This window comes from Phodopus roborovskii, unplaced genomic scaffold (genome assembly GCF_943737965.1).
Source record: "Phodopus roborovskii unplaced genomic scaffold, PHOROB, whole genome shotgun sequence".
Classification (NCBI taxonomy): Eukaryota; Metazoa; Chordata; class Mammalia; order Rodentia; family Cricetidae; genus Phodopus; species Phodopus roborovskii.
In genome coordinates this window covers 18,262,875-18,283,915 of record NW_026126407.1, presented here as the reverse complement: position 1 = coordinate 18,283,915, position 21,041 = coordinate 18,262,875, and the positions used below count along the sequence as shown (strand labels likewise).

Here is a 21,041-nt window from a genome sequence, read left to right as displayed (position 1 = left end):
TGGTCTCCCAAGGAACAGATGCCATCTGCCACCTCCATTTCCCAGGACTCCACCAACCTTGTCTGCCATGCAAAGACTTCCCTCATTCATAGATGTACTCACTCACTAATCAGGCTAATCTGACGGCTCTGCTTACTATTACACACTGGGTATTGTTTAGACAGACTGCCCGCTGGTCTTCCTTGGCTCGCCCCACCCCACTCCCATCCCCCAGCCTTTTTTCTGCCCTTCTCTGCTCATAGGACTGTCTTCAAAAGTACACCACCAGGTCCTCTTGTTCCTGGTGTCTAGTTGGGGCCCAGTAATGGGAGCAACAGAGTAGGATCTAGGATCGGGAGGAGCAAAGGGCCTAGTCATCTCATTCATGTGTGAAACTTCCCAGACTACCCTGCCCTTTGCTCCTCATAGCCAGCCCTATGTAGTCTCCTTCCGAAATTTATCAGAACAGAAGGGCTGAAGGGATGGCATTCTGGCTAGGAAACTGCTGTTTCCTATGCTGCCCTGCTAGTACCTTGGTGGCACACACAAGGTGCCACAGGCCAGCTTCTGTGCACAGGTGGCCATACAGACAGGGCCCATGCAGGTGCTCTCAGCAGGGGGGAGATGGTTTTGATGCCCATTTTGGGGTTGAGGACAATGAAGTTCTGGAAATCAAGTGATGTGGGAAATGTCACACCATGCAATGGGCTGAAGGCTTCTGCTCCATCCCACTTCTGGAGATGATGAGGCTGTGAGGGCGGAGCCCTCATCAGAGCTGTTCTAAGAGGGGTCTAGAGAACTTCTTACTGGCTTTCCACCATGCCAGGGCACAGAAGGCAGCAATCTGAGATGGAGACAGACCCCATCAGACACCCAAACTTGCACTTCTGGCCAATGTGAGAATTCTTGTCTAGAAGCTCTCAGGCCATGGTACCTTGTGTAGCAGCCTGCACTGAGTAACACTGACTGATATGGCCCCAGCCCCACCTAGGCTGAAGGGAAAGAGCTCTAGGTTTTTCCTGGCCTAGTCTGGTCCTGTGTCATTGGGTCTGGTGAGGCAGTTAGAACTTCCTGTCTTGCCCAGCCCCAGATTTGCAGAGTGGGCCTAATCACCTCTGTAGTCCTCATGAAAGGCACAATGCACTTCTTCAGTACCTGTTTTCCTCAGCTCTCGAATGGACATGGAGATAATATTTCACCTATTCATTTCATTTATTCTTGAGAGTTCTACTACCTGTCCCTCTTCTCACCTTTAGGTAATTCCTCAGAGGTCCGTTTCTAGTACTTTACTGTTCCCCAGCTACTTGTACTTGGTTCCGTGCGGCTCTTGGCACTAACTAGCTCCTCTCCCAGTCCACCAACCCTCAAGACTAGCTTTGCTTGCTGTCCCGTATTTGACTCATAGCTCCTTTGCCTATTTTCTGTTGACCCTGCCTGTTCCCATCCTCTCTAGATCTTGACACTAGGCAGTTCCAGGAGCCAGGGAGAAGGTCCCAGAGGAAGCCACAGATGGGGTCAACCCCAGAAGTTTCTCTTCCCTGGAGCAGAGTTCCAACTCCCTAGGCAACCATGGTCAGGTCTGTGCCGTCTGAAAGGGGTCCACCTCACACTCCAGACCACAACTGCCTACCGGCTTGGGGCAGTGGATATATCGTGCCAGGCTGATGATGAGGTCATGTGTGATGGGGTCCACCAGGTTCCGGAAGCTGGCATAGCGGTATAGCACATCATCCAGGGAGGTTGACTCCATGCCCAGGTCCTAAGAGAGAAGAGAATACCCAGAGGTCAAGAGCCGGCCAACTCACCTAGAGCATTTTCCTCGTGGGAAGTTCTACTATGGTGTCTTGGCCATTAGCTTCAGGATGGATGAGGAAGATACAACTCCCACAACCCCACAGGAGGCACTACACTCCATTTGTAGAACTTCCACCGGGGCTCAGGATTGCTGGAGTGTGGCCAAGAGCAGTGGGATCCAGGAGCCCTGTTTGTGCTGTTCCGGGTTGTTGGACTTCCTAGGATTCTTACACACCGCCAGGGACAGGCCAGCCCAACCCTCTCCCAAGCCTGAGTGTCCTGAACTGACGGCTCTCCACTCAGAGATAACTGGACAGACGTGGTCTACCTGGGAGTGTTGGGCTAGGCCATGAGCGGGAGTTGGGATGACTGGCTGAGCTCCTGGAGAGGGCCTTCTCATCATTTGGTGGGGTAATCTAAACTTCTCCAGATACCTTCCCTATCCTATGCCTGTGATCTTAGACACGCCTTTAAGGAAGAAGGCAGCAAATCAATAGTCTAGATCTGCAGAGAAAGAAATAAGAGGCTGACTTCCTACAATGTTGACATCTGGGGGGAGGGTGGACCAGGCCCCACTGTTTTGAAAGGACTGATCACCCCTCACCCACCGCTAGGGGTGAGTCCGGCCGGTGATGACCAATACAGAGCAATAAAAGGGGCTGTGGATTGTGGCAGTCGCACCTTTGAGAACAAAGAAAAATGGGCTTCTGTCCCATGGATCTGGAGAGACCAGGACGCCAAGTCCCCTCTCCGGTGGGGAACTTCACAGAGTGCCCTCTATCTACCACGGTTAAGGGCCCTTTTGGAGGGCTCTGCCTTCCGCTGGGCAGGCACCAGCCTTAGAGGCAAGCTGAGTTCTATGGGCTATGTTCACTGTTTGTTTGTCACCTAGTGACACAAGGTGCCATGTGGCTGAGTGCAGGGCCTTCTGAAGGGGGCTGGCAACTGTAGCACTTGCCTTGGCCTCTGTCCTCAGGCGCGATGCAGCCCCTTGGTGATCTACCTAACAGCTCCAAGCCCATGCCCTCTCTGTAAAATGGAGACAGCGATCCTGGTATCAGAGATAGACGAGGGAAGCAAAACATGAGCAAAGCTTCTGGCAGGGATCGGTGTCCCCTGTGGCTCCCCCAAATCCCCTCCTGACCCCATCTGCTCTTCATTCCTTCCCTAGCACACCATGCAGCTCCCTTAGCCCATGACCCATCTGAGAATGTGCCGAAAGCAATTAGCTCTTCAGAAAATACAGGAGTCAGGGCAGGACAGGGACCTTGGCATATCCATTCCGTGTTGACCCTGTGGTCAGGAGGGTGTGTTGGGCTATGAAGAACTCTGGGACTATCACCCAGGAATGAGGAAGACACATCCCCACCCTGACTGGGGAACAAGGAAGCTGGGAAGGCCTCAATTCCAAGGGCATCAGAAGGCCATGTGGTCAAAGGGCCTTAGCTTAACATTCAGCTTCCCAGCCAGACCTCTGCTTATGGATGAAGTCTCCCTTCTTGGGAGAGGAAAAGGGGGCAGCATGATGGTGATTCCCAGGGCTAGAGGCTAGCATAGCTCAGGGAAGGAGGTCAGGGCTTTGGGGGGGTTCTTTCTTTTCTTGCTCTTCCTGTCCCTTTCTGTGTACCCCAGGCTGGCCTCAAACTTGCAACCTCTTGCCTCAGCTTCCCAACTATTGGGAACAGAGGCCACATCCAGCTAAGGGTTCTCTTTCCATCTGTCCTGCTCCTCTTTGGTGTTGACTTAATGCTGGTCTCTGTCCCGTACATCTGTCCTTGGAATAATTCTCACCTAATGTTCACAGGCCCCTGTAGGCCCCTTAGCTTACTCAGCAAGAGATGCCACCCCTTAGGATGTGTTTTTTTCTTTTTCTTTCTTTTTTTTTTTTTTTCCTGACTATGAAATGGGCAGGTCAAACATAAAAGTTGTCAAACTGTGTACCAAGGTCCTGGGGTCAGCAGGTGGTATGGGGGGGGGGAGACAGGAGGGAGGCAAAGCGGCTCTTAAATAAACAAACTATTGCCAAAGAGTTGGAAAAGTGGGAGATTGGTGGGCTTCCTGCCCTCCATGTAGCCACACCGGATCCCATCTCTGCAAGCCCCCCCACATTCCAGGCCATGTGAGGCCATCATATTATATTCTTGGAAAGACTAAGAAATGCCACGGGTTAATCCAGAGACTGAGCACCTGCCATGGTGCCTCAAGGGCCTCTTCATAGTAGCTGCCTCTACCCTTCAACTCAGGAGCCCCCTGGCTGACAGTGGTCATCTCTCTGGTGGGAGGAGGGTGCCCCCACTAGGAGTGGGAGATTGGGTAACTGAGTCACAAGGTAACACCTTTCTGAAGAATTCCAGTTGGGGTGGAGCTCCCAAAGGTCTAAGGGCTAAGTAGGAAACACCAGCCTGGGGCCGGGCAAAGGCTGCTATCCTTTATTGCTTGCTTGATTTCCAGCTACACCTGTGTCCAAGGACACTTGTGCAACTTCAGGATAGACCCTAACATCTGGGCCTCTTCTCTGTCTTTCAGTTCATGGGGGACTTTTGTGTCATAGTCCACAAACTGGATATGAGAGAGAGGAGCTCTCTCAGGGTATCCCATGTGACTGCAGTTTGGGCCACAGCCCTGGGGAAGCCAGCTGTAGGCATGAAAATACCAGTGCAGTGTGAGGGAATGGTTAGAATCAAATCCAGATGTGGCCTTTACAGATGCTAACCTTGGAGGGGTTGGTTTGCCTTGCAACAGTGAGGCACCCAGGGGATCTCATCTTCCTCACAGTGGCTCTAGGAACTGTGTGCACAGATGGTTGCTCACCCGAAAGGAGTATTATCCAGCAGCAGGCATTGAGTCATTGCTGGTGGGAGTTCTGCTAGGAGGGTGTAGCCAGGCTATCCCCAAGCTACTAACTGCTCCATGACTTGAAATGATGTGCCTTGAGGTGACAGGCACACAGGCATCTCAAGGAGGTGGGGCCCACATGACATGAGCTCAGATAAGCAGGCTTGGGGACATTTTGCAATGGGACAAGTGATAATGGGCTTAGGACCAAGGCTATGGGCTTCCAAAGGGCAAGTATAGATTTATACAGGAAGTAAGAACCTTTAAAGACCCTGGGAGGAGCCTGAGAGCCTTGAGAAAGCCAAGGCTCTTCAGGGGCCTCTTCCAGGGACATAACTTGTGTTATGCTGAGCTTTCTGCATAGATCCCAGCTCCAAACAACCTGCTGGGCCTGCCTGAATGTGGCAGCTGCCACCCTGGAAACCAGCTGTTGGTAGGAAGCAAGGCACCAGACACTCACAACAGGAGCCGGCCCCCTTTTTATGTCTTTATTTTCCTTTAAAAACTTCTTGTAAAAGTCTATTTCTCTCACATGTAAATTTGTTATCAATTTTTTTAAAATATAAAAACCCCAGCTCTGTTGAGATGTAATGCACATACAATTTACTCATCTACAGGACAGAGTCTGGGGCTGAGGCATAGCTAGTGGCAGATCATATGCTCTGCATATGTGTGGGGCCCTGGGTTCAATCTTTAGCACGCGCGTGTGCGGGCACATGCATACACACACACACACACACACACACACACACACACACACACACACACAGAGGAAATATAAAATCCAGTGGTTTTTTTTTTTTTTTTAACTTGTTCAAAGCTTTGTGCAACCATGAGAGATTTTAGAACATTTTCATTCACAAGATTCTCTGTAACTACTACCCATTCCCAATTCTGTTCTCTCAGGCACAGGAAAATCATCTACCTACTTTCTGGCTCTATTCTGGATTTCCTTCTCCTTTTGTTGTCTAACTGTAATTGTATACCGTTCCAGAAACACTGCCCTTTTCTTTATTGCAACTAATTTTAAATTAACAAGCAAGCCCTTTAGGGATCTTCCTCCTCAAAAATAAATAAATAAATAAATAAATAAATAAATAAATAAATAAAAAATAAAAATAAAAGGGATTACTTAACCAGGCATGGTGGCACATACCTTTTATCTCAGCCCTCTGAGTTCAAGGCAGCCTGGTCTACTGAATGAGATCTAGGACAGCCAGGGATACAGAGAGAAACAACCCCCCAAACATTTTACTTTTAACTTTATGTGAACGAGTGTTTGCCTGAAAGGGTATGCCCTGTGTACTGCATATGTGCCAGGAGAAGGCACTGGGATGAGCCTCTCTATGGGTTTCTCTGTGGCTTTGGAGGCTGTCTTGGAACTAGCTCTTGTAGACCAGGCTGGTCTTGAACTCAGAGAGATTCGCCTGCCTCTGCCTCCCGAGTGCTGGGATTAAAGGCATGCAACACCAACGCCTGGCCTTTGTTTTAATTTCTAACACTGTCACTGGCATTCGATAAGACCTCCATGAGAGAAATCCTTTGAATTTTAAAGACTTTACCCCAAACATTTAGGAGCTGCTGCGACAAATGAATGCATTATTCTGGGAGAAAAGGACTAAGGGGAGCCTCAGGGGAGACTTTGACTCTGCATCCTGAAAAACTGCTCTGGGCACACAGCTAGCTTTGCCTATGACCACTATGCCCAACCTGCCAATGGAGTGCCTGGTCCCTGTGGGCACAGGTGATGTGTGGGTACAGGTGTGCTCAAGGGAAACCCATGCCCACAGCTGGTGTGTGGGAGAAAAGAACACTATCAACCCAAGGGACTGGGCCTCAGACTTTCTGCCAGAGAGAGCTCACAGCATGGGGACAGGGACCCAGGGACCTGTCTCCCTGCACTTTCTGTTGCTATAACAGAATGCCCAAGTCTGTGTAGCTTATCAATAAATTTATATTTAAGTCATGATTCTTGAGACTGGGGAGTTCAGCAAAGGATGGTCACATTTGGTAAAGGTCTCACATTGTGTTGTGACACTGCAGACAGCATCACACAGCATGAACACGTGTAGGAAAGGCTTTGACCCACTTTGTGACAATCTGTGCCCGAGAGAACAGATCCATTCCCATCTGTGAGAGAAATATGAAAAGCTCTTTAATGTCAACATTTGTCTGGGCCAGCACACTCCTTTTGTAGCCTTTGTTACTGTAACTGGGGGGGGTTCAGTCCTAGGTTTCTGCTATTGCTGTTATTGTGATAGTTATCTCACCTTTCATGTGTGTATGGTACGTAGACCTATGTGTATGTTTTTGCATGTGTGTGGTTGCATGCACACTGCATAAGGTTGGTGTCTGGAGTCATTCTTGCTCTTCCCTGAGGCAGGCTCTCTCAATCAAACCCAGAGCTTGCTGATATGGCTAGTCTTGGGATTTGTTTCTGCCATCTGAGGCTAGAAATACAGGTAGGCTGGCTGCCATGCCTACCCCACAAGTATGTGGCTGAGTTGGTTTGGATGAGAATGGCTCCCGTAGGTTCATGGGTTTGAATACTTGGTTCCCCTTTGGTGGACTTGTTTGGGGAAGATCAGGAAGTGTGGCCTTGTTGAAGGAGGTATGTCACTTGGGGGCAGGCTTTGAGGTTTGAAAAGCCCAGGCCATACATATCTAGTTATCTCTCTCTGTCTGGTGCTTGTAGATCAACATATAAGCTCTCAGCTACTGCTCTAGAGCCATGCCTGCCTGCCTGCTGCCATGCTCCCTACCATGATGGCCATGGATTCTAACCCCCTGGAACTGTGAATCCCAAACTAAATGCTCTATCATGGTAACGGGAAACTAAGTCAGTGATTTCTGGGGATCTGAACTCCTAGCCATTAATGCCTACAGGGTAAGCATTTTAACAGAGCCACCTCCCCAGCTTCTACTATTCTACTATTGTTATTTTAAATGCTGATCAAATCTGGTATTGTATACTCAGGTTTGCACACACAAGCACCTAGAACTCTACACTGGGCTTGCACACTCGCCATTGCGTCTTGCCTCCTGCCCACTGTATCTTATACTCAGTTGCCCAGGGCCCATTCCCCTCAGAGTAGGCAGAAGGGCTCTTCCCCCACACAGACTAGGAAAATTCCTTTATGTTGAAATTACACCTGGAGACAATCAGGTACTTGGCCACCCCTGGGTAGTCTGTACTGCAGACACCTGAGGCTGTTGAAGTTTTGTTTCTCCAGCTGCTTTTCCAACACCAGGATCCCATAGGTCTGTCTTGGACACTAAACCCCAGCTGTGTTTCCCAGGAGGTCAATAACTTAGTTGGTACTGTCATGACACTATCTCAGTCATCAAACAGGTATCCATTTATGACCCCACATTTCTAGAAAATTTCCCCAACTCTCCAACTACCTCTACTGTTCCACAGCTTCTCAGCTCCCCTCCCCACCCCACCTCACCCCACCCGGCCCAATAGCAACTGACTTGTCTTTGGCCTGATCTAGTCCTTAGATCCCAGAGGCCCTGCCCTCCATAAGGCCCCCGGAAATAAAAAGCACTGGGAAGAAGTAGAGAAGCTGGGACATCTGTGCATTGCTGGTAGGAATGTGAGCTGGTGTGGTCACTGCAGAGAAGGTACGGCAGTTTCTAAAACATCAAATGCAGGATTATCATAAGATCCAGCATATTCCATGTCTGGATACACAGCCAGGAGAGTTGAAGGCAAGCATTGCACACTCACATTCATAATAGAGACGGGAACATTAATTTGAATGCAATAAGCTAGTGATGGAAGGGCAAATCCTGTATGTGTGGCCCCTACAGTAGTTAATACTCGGCAACAACACAACAGTGGTTGCCTGGGAACAGGGCAGGGGATTGTGGGAATGCTGCTCAACAGATGTTGAGTTTCAGTTTTGCAAGATGGGTTCTGGAGACTGGCTGCATAGTGTGAGTGAAGTTTACACTTGAGAGGGGCTGGGCTATGACTTAGCAGAAGATGCTTGTACGGCACGATAACGTCCTAGTGTCATCCTCAGCACCACACCAAAACACTAAAGTTGAACTAATAAGTTTTATATCACATTTGATCTGTCATCATTTGAAAAAAGAAAGCAAGACCACAGGCCAGCAAGCATATACACTATCTTGAAGCAGGAATCCTTGGCTTTACCAATCCCTACTTACTACATTTGGTTGGCAGAGGTCAGTGAATCTTTGTGAGTTCAAAGCTAGCCTGATCTCCTGAACTAGTTCCAGGACATCTAGGACTGTCATGCAAAGAAACCCTGTCTCAAAAAACAAAACAACATTTTTTTTTCCTTAAGCATCAAGGCCTTACCATGTTGTCTCCACTGGTCCTAAACTCCTGGGCTTAAGCAATCCTCCTGCCTCAGCTTCTTAAGCGTTGGGATGAAGGTGTGCTTGAATGGCTGTTAATTTTTTTTTAAATTGTGTGTCCAGTGATGAAATATCCCTTCCAAATCACTGTCACAGAAAGTCTGGGATCTTTTTATCTATTTACAGATTTTTCAGCCTCTGCTTTCTAAGGCAAACTGATGCTGGCTCTCAATGCCTCTGTGTTTCACTTTTCTGGATACTTTTCAGCAATTCGTGGCCTCACTGCCTCCCACACCTCTGAGCTCACATTTGGTGGAATCACTGCCACTTTGCAAGGAAGGATGGAGAGTCAGCTAGCATTCAGTTCTCCGTGATTCTCCTCCTGCTCACTCATTCATCTTCCTTATCATCTCATTTTGTGCCTCCACCCCATCTTAGTCCCTTTTGTCCTTTCCCACCGAGTTCATTTTCGTGGAATTCCACAGTTCAATTTCAGAGGTGAGGCTCAGGTTCCATGGTAGTTATCCTATTTCCTTCCCACATCACCACTTGCTCAGTCCTGAAAGTGATATCTGGGGACACCTGAGAACCTCAGAATGGCCTTCTCCTGGGGTGGGAGCAGAATTCATCTCTGGCTGGCTAGGTATTGGCTGTTGTGACTCCGAGGGCAGCCACATACATCCTAGGTCACGCTCTTCCTGCCTGTGGACTTTGTGTAGTTCTCTTTGCATGGATGTAGACACAGGCACGGGAGGGGGCATGCACAGGGGAGGGCATACCCAAATCATCACTCTCAGGCCAATCTCTGACCCATGGTTGGTGAAGCCCTCAGGCTGAGGGAGAAAGTGGCTTCTGACCTTTCTTCAGGAAGCTTGCATCCCTTCTAGAACAAGCTCCATGAAGCCTACAGGGGGTTTCTCTCCAGCTGTCCATCTGTCTTTGTTTGCAAGGTTCTTGCTGTTGGTCCTCTTTTTTTTGGGGGGGGGCTGTCTACTGAGGTGTGTGAAGGGAATGCTGCAGGGGAAGCCAGAGAGGCGACTGCTCGGCACTTTCTATTTTAAACCCCAACTCCCCCTTTTCTTTCAAAGACCTGCCCTGTAGGGAATAAAGTGGCAGCTCTCCTCCAGGCACGACTCTGCATCAACAGTGGGGAGAGGAGGGAGGTTGTAGCTCTGAATACTAACTGGAATGGTAGACAGCAGCTCAGATGCCATTCCAACATTGCCACCGTCTGAGTGCAAAGCTGCTAATGAGCTTGTGACCAAGCACAGCTTCTCCCCGCACCACCCCCCCAGCAGAAGGAAATTAATTAATGTCCAGAGGGTAAACAGGAAGCAGCTAGGCAGTCTCTCCTCCAGGCTCAGTGGCACCGACAGCTTTTCTCAAGGGAGGGGACCGGCTAGGGAAACACCGGCTGCAGCTGATGCCTGAACTATCTCCTTCCAGGGGATTCCCGGGGGAGTGGAGGGGAGGGAAATGTCAGGTGCTGTTAGGAAACAAAGCTCCAGGAAGCCTCCAGACAGAGAAACCAGGACAGCTTGGAGCTGAAGAGCCTGAGGGGAGCTTCCTAGGAAGACAACGGTATCTTGGGAGGAAGGGTAGCTTTAAAGTGTCACAAGGAAGGGAGGGACGCTTGAAATATACGCACACATCCAATGTGAGAAACACACGCAGATACGCAGATACATGGACACAGAGGGCTGAACTGTGCCCTCCTTTCTCAAGACACCCTTATGCTCTTGTACCCAGAACCTGTGAAGGTGACCCTCATTTGTAGAAAAAGGTCTTTGTAGAGGAGATTAATTTAAGGGCTCTGAGAAGACACCGACTTTGTTTATCCAGGTTTCCCCAAATCCAACCCAGGTGTCCTCAGAGTACAGAGAAGCAGCCATGCAAAGGCAGAGAGGGGAGAAATGTGCTGACAACATCTTGAAGGGAGGAAAAGAAAAACAGAAATCCTGGTGTTGGAGCCACCCAGTTGGTGGTAATTTGTTCCAGCTGCTTTAGGAACTTAGCACAGTGGCTTGAGACAATGGTGGCCCTTCAGGCTTCAACAGGTGAAAGGGAGCTTCCTTCCAGGACACTGCTGACACCAGCTGAGATGATTAGCCAGGGCCATAAAGGCTGGCACTGCTTAGCATTCTGCTTCCTTCTTCCCCAGGCTCGGGGCTTCTGTCTGTTGACAGCTCACACAGTAGCTGGTCCCCAGCTCAATGAGAAATGGCTCAGTGGCTAAGAACATTGGCTGCCCTTCCACAGAACATGGTTCTGATTCTCAGCACCTATATGACAGCTCAAAGTCATCTGTAACTGCAGTCCCAGGGATTTGAAGCCCCTTTTCTGACCTCCATAGGCACTGGGTATACATGTGGTACACATGCACATAAAAATAAAATAGAAATTAAGAACGAGGTGTACCAGTTGTTAAGACCACTTGTTGCTCTTGTAGAGGAGCCAGGTTCAGATCCCAGCAGCAAGACAGTGGTTCGAAACGATCCGTAACTCCAATATGAGGTGATCTGACACCATCTTCTGATCCTTTTGGGTACCAAGCACACAGGCAGTACATATACATACATGTATACAAGACACTCCTGTGTGTAAAAAATTATAAATAAAAACCCAAGTGGGTGTGAGATGTTTGGTGATAGCACATATGAGCCCTTGAGTTTTTCTCTCAGCACTGGAAAAAATACCAAGTGGGGAAAAAGACTCAAAGACATGGAGGCCAAGTGTGTTGAGCTTACCTTAAATCCCAGTGTTTGGGAGGCAGAGGCTGGTAGATCTCTGAGTCTGAGTTTAGCCTGGTTTACATAGTGAGATCCTATCTCAAAAAATTCAGATGGTACATTTGTTTAGTGTTTATGTTTTCACAAAAGTGCATTTTATTATTTTATGTGTATGGATATTTTGCTTGTATGTATGTACCACACGCATGCAGTGGTACCCTCGGAGGTCAGAAAATGGTATAAGATCCTCTGGAACTGGAGTTATAGATGGCTGTGAGCACTATGTGGATGCTGGAAATAGAACCAGGGTCCTCCTGGGTCCAGCTCATGGTACTATTAGCATGTGGTGGAACTTAACATGTGGGACCTCATGGGGCATGCTCAGGTCATTGGGATGTGCCCTTGAAGGGGCAGTATACACCCAGGCCCTTCTTCTCTCACCTTCTGGATATAAGGTAATGGTTTTTTTCTCACTATGTATTCCCACAGTGATCTGCCTGTCTCCATTGACCAAAAGGCAAATGAGAACTTCCAGAGTTTCTTCAGTTTGTTTCAGTGGGAAGTTAACGAGTGAGTGCATTATGTGTAAAGGAAGGCCACCAAGCCCAGGATTCAGGAAGTATGTAAGCAAAGGTAAAGTTTTCATGGGTTAGCATGCCTGTAGCAGGATTTCACCACATAGGAAACATATTCTGGGGATGTTCCCTGGCTCCCTGAGAGTCCAAGCAGTAGCATGATCCTGGTATCCACAAAGACGTTGCAAGAGGTAGAGTCCAGAGCACCGAGGGATGAAGAACGGGTGATGAGTGTTGAAGGAATTGAGAAATACAAAGAACTTAATTTAGCTGCTAAACCATCCCATGGGGTCAGGGGGTAGGGTGGGTGTGGGATTGTCAGGGTTGGGTTAGGTTAGAAGATCAGAAAGGAAATAAGGCACTGTTCTAGAAGTCTAGGGCTGAGAACACGCCCTGGAAATGGGTGCTCAGAAAGCAATGGCTCTAGTGCTAGACTGGTCCTCCGGTAAAGGTCTAAGATAAAGATCTAAGCTATCCCTAGTCCAGAAAGGGCCAGAATTAAATAGGGCAGTGGTTCTCATTCTTCCTAATGCTGTGACCCTTTAATTCAGTTCCTTATGGTGTGACCCCCAACCATAAAATTACTTCCGTTGCTGCTTCATAACTGTAACTTTGCTACTGTTACGAATTGTAATCCCAATAGTCTTAGGTGACGGTTGACCCCAAAGGGGTTGCGACTCACAGGTTAGGAACCACTGTAATAGCAGACACTCAAGACACAGAGAACAAGTGACTACTGAGTGTGCAGCCCTAAGCAGGAAGACAGCTCCCCCTCCAAGGCTCAGGAGACATCTCAGAAGGTGGGAAGGAACGTAAGAACTGGAGGATGGAGACAAGTACTCTAGAATGCTGTCTTCCAGACACAAGTTTGAGCTGTGCTTTTCCTCACGGATGGGGGAGAGGCTCAGGAGGTAATTAATGGTTGCTAGAGGAGCGGGAAACATTTTCTTCAGTGGTGTAGCCACTGGTGAGGTGTTCACGCTCACCTCCCACCGATCCTCATGCCAGCAACCATCATCATTAAAGTGAGTGGGACACAGACAGACGGATACACACAGGCATGAAAGTAGAAAGGGGGACTAGATAGGAAGAAATAATTCAGAGACAGGGAGAAGGAAAGAGAAGGGGAGGAAAATGTGATGAAATATACTGTATACATATATGAAAATGTCCAAAACAAACCAACCAATGTAGAAAAGAGGGGCCTGGCTAGACAACCCAATGCCAAACTTGATGACCTGTATTGTAGGAGAGAAGAGACATGTGGGGTAGAACTCAAGGACTTACACATGTGGGCCTGGCATGTGAACACTCACACAACACACAACACACATACAAGTAATAAAAAATGACTAGTTGATTTTGGTCTTAAGATTTTAAGCAGAACACTGAAGGAAAATTAGGTTAAGTTTATGACAGTATTGACATTGAGAAAACTTTATAGTCACCATATTTAGGAACTAAATTTATTGACATTTAATAATGGGTTAGAGACCTAGCAAGTCCTGCTTTATTAGGATGTGTATTGATAAACTTAAGAAACTGGATATAGGAGTTGGAGAAATGATAACTAAGTGGTTAAAAGCCCTGGCTGTTCTCGCAGAGAACCAGAGTTCGATTCCCGGCACCCACATGATGGCTCACAGGAGCCTATAACTTCAGGGGATCCAATGCCCTCTTCTGTCCTTCATGGACAATGCATGAACATCGTGTACATGCAGGCAAACACACACATAAAATAAAATAAATAGATCTAAAAACTAAAAACATGGATACATTAAATTTAGAAAATCACTTTAAAAATTTTGAGAGAGCTGGGTGAAGATCTAAGGGGAAGTGTGCGCCCCATGTTCCAATGCTTGGGTTTGATTTCCAGCGCTTGCAGAAGAAAAGGATCTTTCAGGAAGTTTAATAACCTAAGTTACTACCTCCCCGCCCTTGGATGCAGCGGTGTACCTTTACTGGATTCATGGTAGGAGTCAAATTGGTAAGTTAACTTAAAAGCTTAAGGAACCAGGCTGGGTGGTGTTGGCACAGAGTGGAGGCAGAGGCAAGCAGATCTCTGAGTTCCAGGACAGCCTTGTCTGTAAAGCGAGTTCCAAGATAGCCAGACAGCCAGGGCTACACAGAGAAACCCTGTCTCAAAACAAACAAACAAGCAAACAAATAAACAAAGGAAATACATAAATAATAGCTTAAGGAAGCCCTAGGTTTTCCATTGCAGCATGCTGAATATTAACTGAGAAAATCTCAGTGCAGGCACAAATTGTAGAATTACGATTCCATAACGGAGGCCCAGGAACACAATAGTAGTCCCAGCAGGTAACAGCAGAGCACAGAAACTCCCACTGTGTGGTGGCACCACAGACACCATGACATAACAGAACACTGTATCATGGCTGCAATGGTGCCTCGTACTTCAAGACCTAGCACTTTGGAGGTAGAGGCAAGTTCCAGAGTTCAGGGCCAGCTCTGGTTGCATAGTGAGTTTGAGTACAGCTTGGGCTATGTAAGACCTTGACTCTTAAAAACAGAAAAGACAAAAAAAGAAAAAAGGGCCAGCAAGATGGCTCAGGGGGCAAAGATGCTTGCACAGCAAGCCTGATGACCTGGATTCAAATCCAGGAACCCATGTGAAAGTGAAGGGAGATAATAGGCTCCAAAGTTACTCTCCAACTTCCACACACACTCTGACATGTGCACCCACGATACACATCATAGACACACACAAATAAAAATAAGATTAAAAACATTTTTATTGTTTTAATTATGTGTATGGGGGTATGTGCATATGAATGCAAGTGCCCACAGAGGTCAGAGGCCAGGTCCCCCTGGAGCTGTGGTTAAAGGTGGCTGTAAATCACCAGATGTGGATGCTGAGAATTGAACTGTGATCCTCGGAGAACAGTATGTGCCCTTAAGCACTCAAGCCATCTCTCCAGCCCTAAAAATAAGATTTTAAAGAAAGAAAAGCGGCAGACACAAATGTACTTGAGAGTTTCACTTTATAACGAACAAAACTTAGTCTAAGTTACCTAGGCCTAGGTCAGAATGACTTCACAATCTTGGCTGGTTCCTTACAACTTTCCCTGGAGAGTCTTCTAGTTTTGGAGGTTAGAGGCCCAAGTCACATGATGCAGATTCTTGGTGTGTGGGCTGGGCTTCTTTGGCCTTGCATGTGGAGGGGATATGCATGAGTCTGTTTTTCTTGCTATTTTAGTGTGTATCCTACTTATGCAACTTTCACTATAAAACAGGATGCTATGTTGCACCAGCAGCTACCTCAGATCCATCCAGTGTTTATCCTTCTCTCTTTTTTAAAGACAGCCTCTTTATGTAGCCCAGGCTAGCCTGGGACTCGTCATTCTTCTGCCCCATTCCTCAGTGACCCACTACATTCCAACTCACTGTGTATCTCCTGCTTTTTTTAACTTTATGTATGCAGTGTGTGTGTGTGTGTGTGTGTGTGTGTGTGTGTGCGCACACACACACACACACACACACACGCAGGTACATGTGTGGAAAGGCACCACATGATGGGCAGAGGAAAGTTTTGTGGAGCTGTGTCTCTGCTTCTACCTGGGATCAAACTAAGGTTGCCAGTCAGGTGTGGTAAGTGCCTTTACTTCCTGAGCCATCTCACTCTTAGCTGCAACCGAAGCCCTGTGGAGTAATCCATCAGGCACCGCTGAGGTATGTGCTCGCAACTCTAGGATTTTGCATAATAAAAATGCTCAATGATGTGTTTCACAGAATGTGCAGTCAGTAAGTACCTGTATGTACATACATGCTCAAACATTAACCCAGTAACACCAAGGGTGAGGTCATGCAGATGGAGACTGGGTACATCTAGATAAAGGGCCCTGTTTGAGGATGAAGCCTCCCTCCTTCCAGGATGCCATCACCCAGCCTTGGTTTCAGTCTCTGCGGTCTAGCTTAGTGTCTACCATGGTCACGAGTCCATGGAGACTCCTGTGTGGAAATCAAAGAAGGGAACTGCTAATAGACACACCATAGCCTCTGTCCAACTTCCTCAGTATGGCTGAGGGGCAGGGGCAATGGTGGGGTTCTCTGGTCCCCCTTTATGGCTACTGTCCTCCCAGGGGTAGCTTATTACTCCCAGGCTCTTCTAAAGCTGGTTGAGCTGTGTAGGTTCTTTCTTGCAGCAAAGTATCAGGCATAATGGCCCTCAGTGGTGGCCGGTACCCCATGGCTAGAGGCTATGGACAATGTTTGATAGCTTCATTCAGTGAAGTTTACTGGCTACAGCTCTCTCTCTCTCTCTCTCTCTCTCTCTCTCTCTCTCTCTCTCGCTATTTCTCTCTCTCTCTCTCTGTATGTGTTGGTTTTTCAAGACAAGGTTTTTCTGTGTAGCCCTGGCTGTCCTGGAACTTGCTTTGTAGATAAGGCTCTCCTTGAATTCAGAGATCCACCTGCCTCTGCCTCCTGAGTTCTAGGATGAAGAGTGTGCACCACCATGCCCAGCCAGTTGTGTTTTAAGTCTTTAAAGATGATATCCTCTGGGTTGGTGAGATGGCTCTGCAGGTAAAGGTGCTTACCAGTGAGCCTGACACAGTTCCAGAGTGGATGGAGAGAACTGACTAACGCCACCCTCTGACATCTACACACGCACTGTGGCATGCATGCACCCAAACACAAATACACACACAATAAAATAAAGGTTGAAACAAACAAACACTCTGGAGGTTAGAGAGAAGGACTGGTGGCTAAGAGCCCTTGTTGCTCTTGCTGAGGACTTGGGTTTGCTTCCCAGCACCCACACCTTGATTCACAACCATCCTTAATTCCAGTCCCAAGGGATTCTTCACTCTATTCTGATCTCCAAGGGTACCAAAAAATGGATCCAGACATACAGTAAGCAAAACATTCATACATGTATGTTTAAATAAATAATTCTTTTAAAGAAAAGAGGCCCTCTCTAGAAACAGACACCCCACAACTGCTAAGCATAACTATAACCTAAGAAACTACAGTAATAACAACTATAAAAGGATGCTTTCTCTTTAAGAAAACAGAGGACTAGGTTAATACCCCAGGGTCACAGCTCCCTGTACACATGGGGTCGGGACAGACATGAGACCCAGTTCTGGGATAGTTCCTCCATCACTCTTTGGAAAGGGCCCAGTGGCAGGAAGCAGGAGGGAGCAGAGAATACAAAGAATTCAACATCTCCCTCTCCCGCATCCCCCTCTCAGACATTCTGGCTCCTGTGGTTCTCCTCTTTCAGTGCTGGGAGAGGACAGGCCTTCTGTGTCCTGTCTGTCAGTCAGTCAGTCCGTCCGTCCGTCCGTCCACCCGCTGAGTCCTACTGCCCTCCTGGTTCTGACAGGTGTAGCATTCACAGTACATCTCCCAACTGATTCCCTAGTGTCTCTCTTTCCCAGAGCCTTTTGTACAACTGGGATTCTGTAGACAATGAGGCCAGGGACAGAAGTCCCAGCGGTCCCCAGGCTCCCGAATTCCCTGAATTCTTGGCATTTTGCATTTCCTCTTGGGAAATAATAAAATCAGCTGTGTATACCTTCTGGCATACCCACTCAAGTCCATTATCCCTTCCCATGGCAAATTCTGTCCATTTAGATGAAAGGTTTGTCCCATCACCGAAGGATTCAAGGAAAGGCTGAGGGATGATTTGGAGGACCCTCTGGCTCCTTTAGAGGGAGACTTCACAGGAACAGCCCATTTCTCAGAGTGACGAACTGAGGTCTAGGGGTTGACTCTCTTAGTGAGGCAGTAGTCAGGACAGAAGGAACCCAGAGCCCCCAGAAGTGTCTAACTCCACCTCTCCCTGGCCACCAGCCCTTGGGAGTTACTTATATTAGAATAAGTTCTCCCGAGAAACAACCAATAGATGTGTGTGTGTGTGTGTGTGTGTGTGTGTGTGTGTGTGTGTGTGTGTGTGGTGTGTACAGGGGGAGAGAGGGAGAGGGAACTTGGTTTATTTTAAGGACTTGGGTCATGTGATTGTGGGGGCTGGCAATGCTGAAATCTGTGGAGCAGGAGGACAGGCTGGAGGCCTACCCAAGACCTGGCATAGCTGTCTTGTTTTTGCTGCTAAAAGATGCGTGGAGGCAGGATTTTTCTTTCTGGAAGGGGGGAGGCTATCTTTTCTTGTAGGACTTCAACTGACTGAACACGGCACACCCATGCTATGGAAGCCAGTGTTTTTTTAAAATGCCATGTTTACTGATTTCCATGTTCCTTACATTTAAAAACACCTCCAGACACATTTAACCTAATGGCTGACCAAACTGGGGGGTGGGCATAGCGTAACCAAGGGGACACATAAAATCTGCACCACTGTGAAGTGAGGGAGGGTCTTTATCACTTTAAATTTCAACATTAGAAGCAAGGCCAAAGCCAAGGCCAAATCTCCAGTATCTGGACTCAGACCTCTTGTTGTTCTTCTGGGCAGAGATGACTCAGAAGAGATGAGGAACCCAGCTCAAAGGAGGGGAGATTCCCCAGGACCCTTGGCTGGCTGCGAGTGAGGCCCTGCCTGAGTGGAGCTCAGCTCTCTGTCACTCTGGACACTGGGGACAGAGGGAGCTCTTAAGAAGTGACAGGTGCTCTTCCTGAGTGCTTCTCAGCAGGAGACCCCACCCACCCAAGCAGAATCATCTTCACACAGCCCTCCGGTCTTGATGCTCCTGAGAGAGGATGCTCCAGGGGCTGCTGCTACCATCACTGCAGGAGCAAGGAATCAGTGAGTTATCAAAGCTACAGGGAGGAGACAGCCATATCCCCTGAGGATGGGAGGAAACTTTGCCTGGTTTCTAGAAGGTTTCCGAGCGTGCCCATAACTTCCATGAACCTTAGGAGGGAGGAAAGAAGTGAGTGAAGCAGAGGAGGCAGAGATGGATGACGGGGAAGGGCCAAAGTCATAGGACTGATAGCAGTCCAGTGTTCTCAGCATTGTTGACCCTGTCCATAGTACTTCCCACAGTGGTTATCTTCCAACATAAGCACAACTCAGGCAGAACCTGCTCCAATGCTGTGTTCCGCATCTGTTCTGATGGCGGTCCTGGCTCCTTTGGGTTTCTTGGTTGGTCTTTTGACAGTTTTCTAGCACAATTTCTGGCATCTGGAAGTGAAGTTTAGCAGTAGTATGTGTAATTAGCAAGAAAGAGGCCCTGGGTTTGATAGATAGCAACACACACACACACACACACACACACACACACACACACACACACACACCCTTTGAAATGTTCTACACACACACACACACACACACACACACACACACCCTTTGAAATGTTCTACTCACACACACACACACACACCCTTTGAAATGTTCTACACACACACACACACACACACACACACACACACACACACACACCCACCCTTTGAAATGTTCTACTCCATCAAGCCATATCTACTCTGTTTTCCTTGCACATACTAGGGAGGAGATTGTGTGTGTGTGTGTGTGTGTGTGTGTGTGTGTGTGTGTGGCAGGAGAGGTGCTGGGCTGGACAGGTCCAGTGTGGGAACTGCTGTTTGGTCTAAGTGTTAGGCACCTGCCCACTGCATTTAAGGGGGGAATCTTGCTCTGCTCCTGCCCAGAAGACAACCTAAGGCTCAGGCCCAGAGCTCCAAGAGGTACAAGCTGCACAGATGAACTTTACAAGTAAGAAAAGGTGAAGGGGGGTGGGGTGGGGTGGGGCACAGGCCCCCACCTTCCCAGGCTATATGAATGCATGATTCTTCCAGACAGCAAGTTTGAATGGTGAGACATTTGTGGAGGGGGGGAGGATTCTCCCTTTGAGGTCCTAACCCTTGCTTGGTGTCCCTTGGTGGAAGAGGGGTGTCTGAAGAAGCTCCATGGGCAGCCTGTGACTGTGGGTGATGTTCCATGGAGAGAGACATCAGCTGCGGAGTAGGGAAAAGTCACAGTCACAGGAGCTAGAGGGCGGGAAGGTACAGGCCTGAGCACTGGGTAGCTGGGAGGGCCCAGCAGAACAGGTGAGACAAAGTCTTAGTTAGAAAGTGGCAGGTGGCTTGGCTCCCTGCAGCTAGGACAGAGTATCTGTGACCATTTATAAGCCCCACAGGGAGGAGGGCAGCATTCAATGGCCAGTGTACCTGTGTAAGACCCCAAGGACACTCAATCAGAATCAAGTCAGGGGCTAGAACATGAGTAGCCATACACAGCTCTGATTGCCCATCAGCCACTGAAGCCATTCTGCCCCTTTATCCACTCCAGAATGAGCACCCTGGCCCAGACAGGAAGACTCCAATTCCCAGCTAAGGCAACCCTGCTGCTTAGCTGAACAAATATGCCTGATATCAGTCTTGGGTCCCAGGCACCCTCTGTGACAGAGGGCACAACTGTTGCTGGGGCCTTTCCCATCAGTTTGCATACTGCACCCCTATATCTGGAGCTGCCTCCTGAAGAACAGGTACTCAACAGCTGAACACATTAATTCCATTGTTCGTTTTCCTTTCTGCTTATCTATATTATCTCATTTTCCATAATGACTGAATATTGTTTTTTATAGTATATTTAAAAACCTACTTGTACTTTAAATAACACTATATTAATCCCACAATTTCTTTACTTCTTTTCTTTTTTCTTTCTTTCTTTCTTTCTTCTTCTTCTTCTTTTTTTTTTTTGATACAGGGTTTTTTCTGTGTAGCCTTGACTGTCCTGGAACTCTCTCTGTAGACCAGGCTGGCCTCAAACTCACTGAGGTCCAGCTTCATCTGCCTCCCAAGTGCTGGGATTAAAGGCATGCACTACCACTGCCTGGCCCACAATTTTTTTTTTTTT

General features: G+C 48.0%; 1 protein-coding gene across 1 annotated transcript in view; it reads right to left on the bottom strand.

The window, feature by feature from the left end:
* Lrrc75a (leucine rich repeat containing 75A) overlaps positions 1-21,041 on the bottom strand; it is a 40,433-nt gene that overhangs the window by 11,285 nt on the left and 8,107 nt on the right. Inside the window, exon 2 of the mRNA XM_051180402.1 lies at positions 1,610-1,738. Coding sequence (XP_051036359.1) covers positions 1,610-1,738 — 129 coding nt within the window. The remainder of the gene's footprint in view (positions 1-1,609; positions 1,739-21,041) is intronic.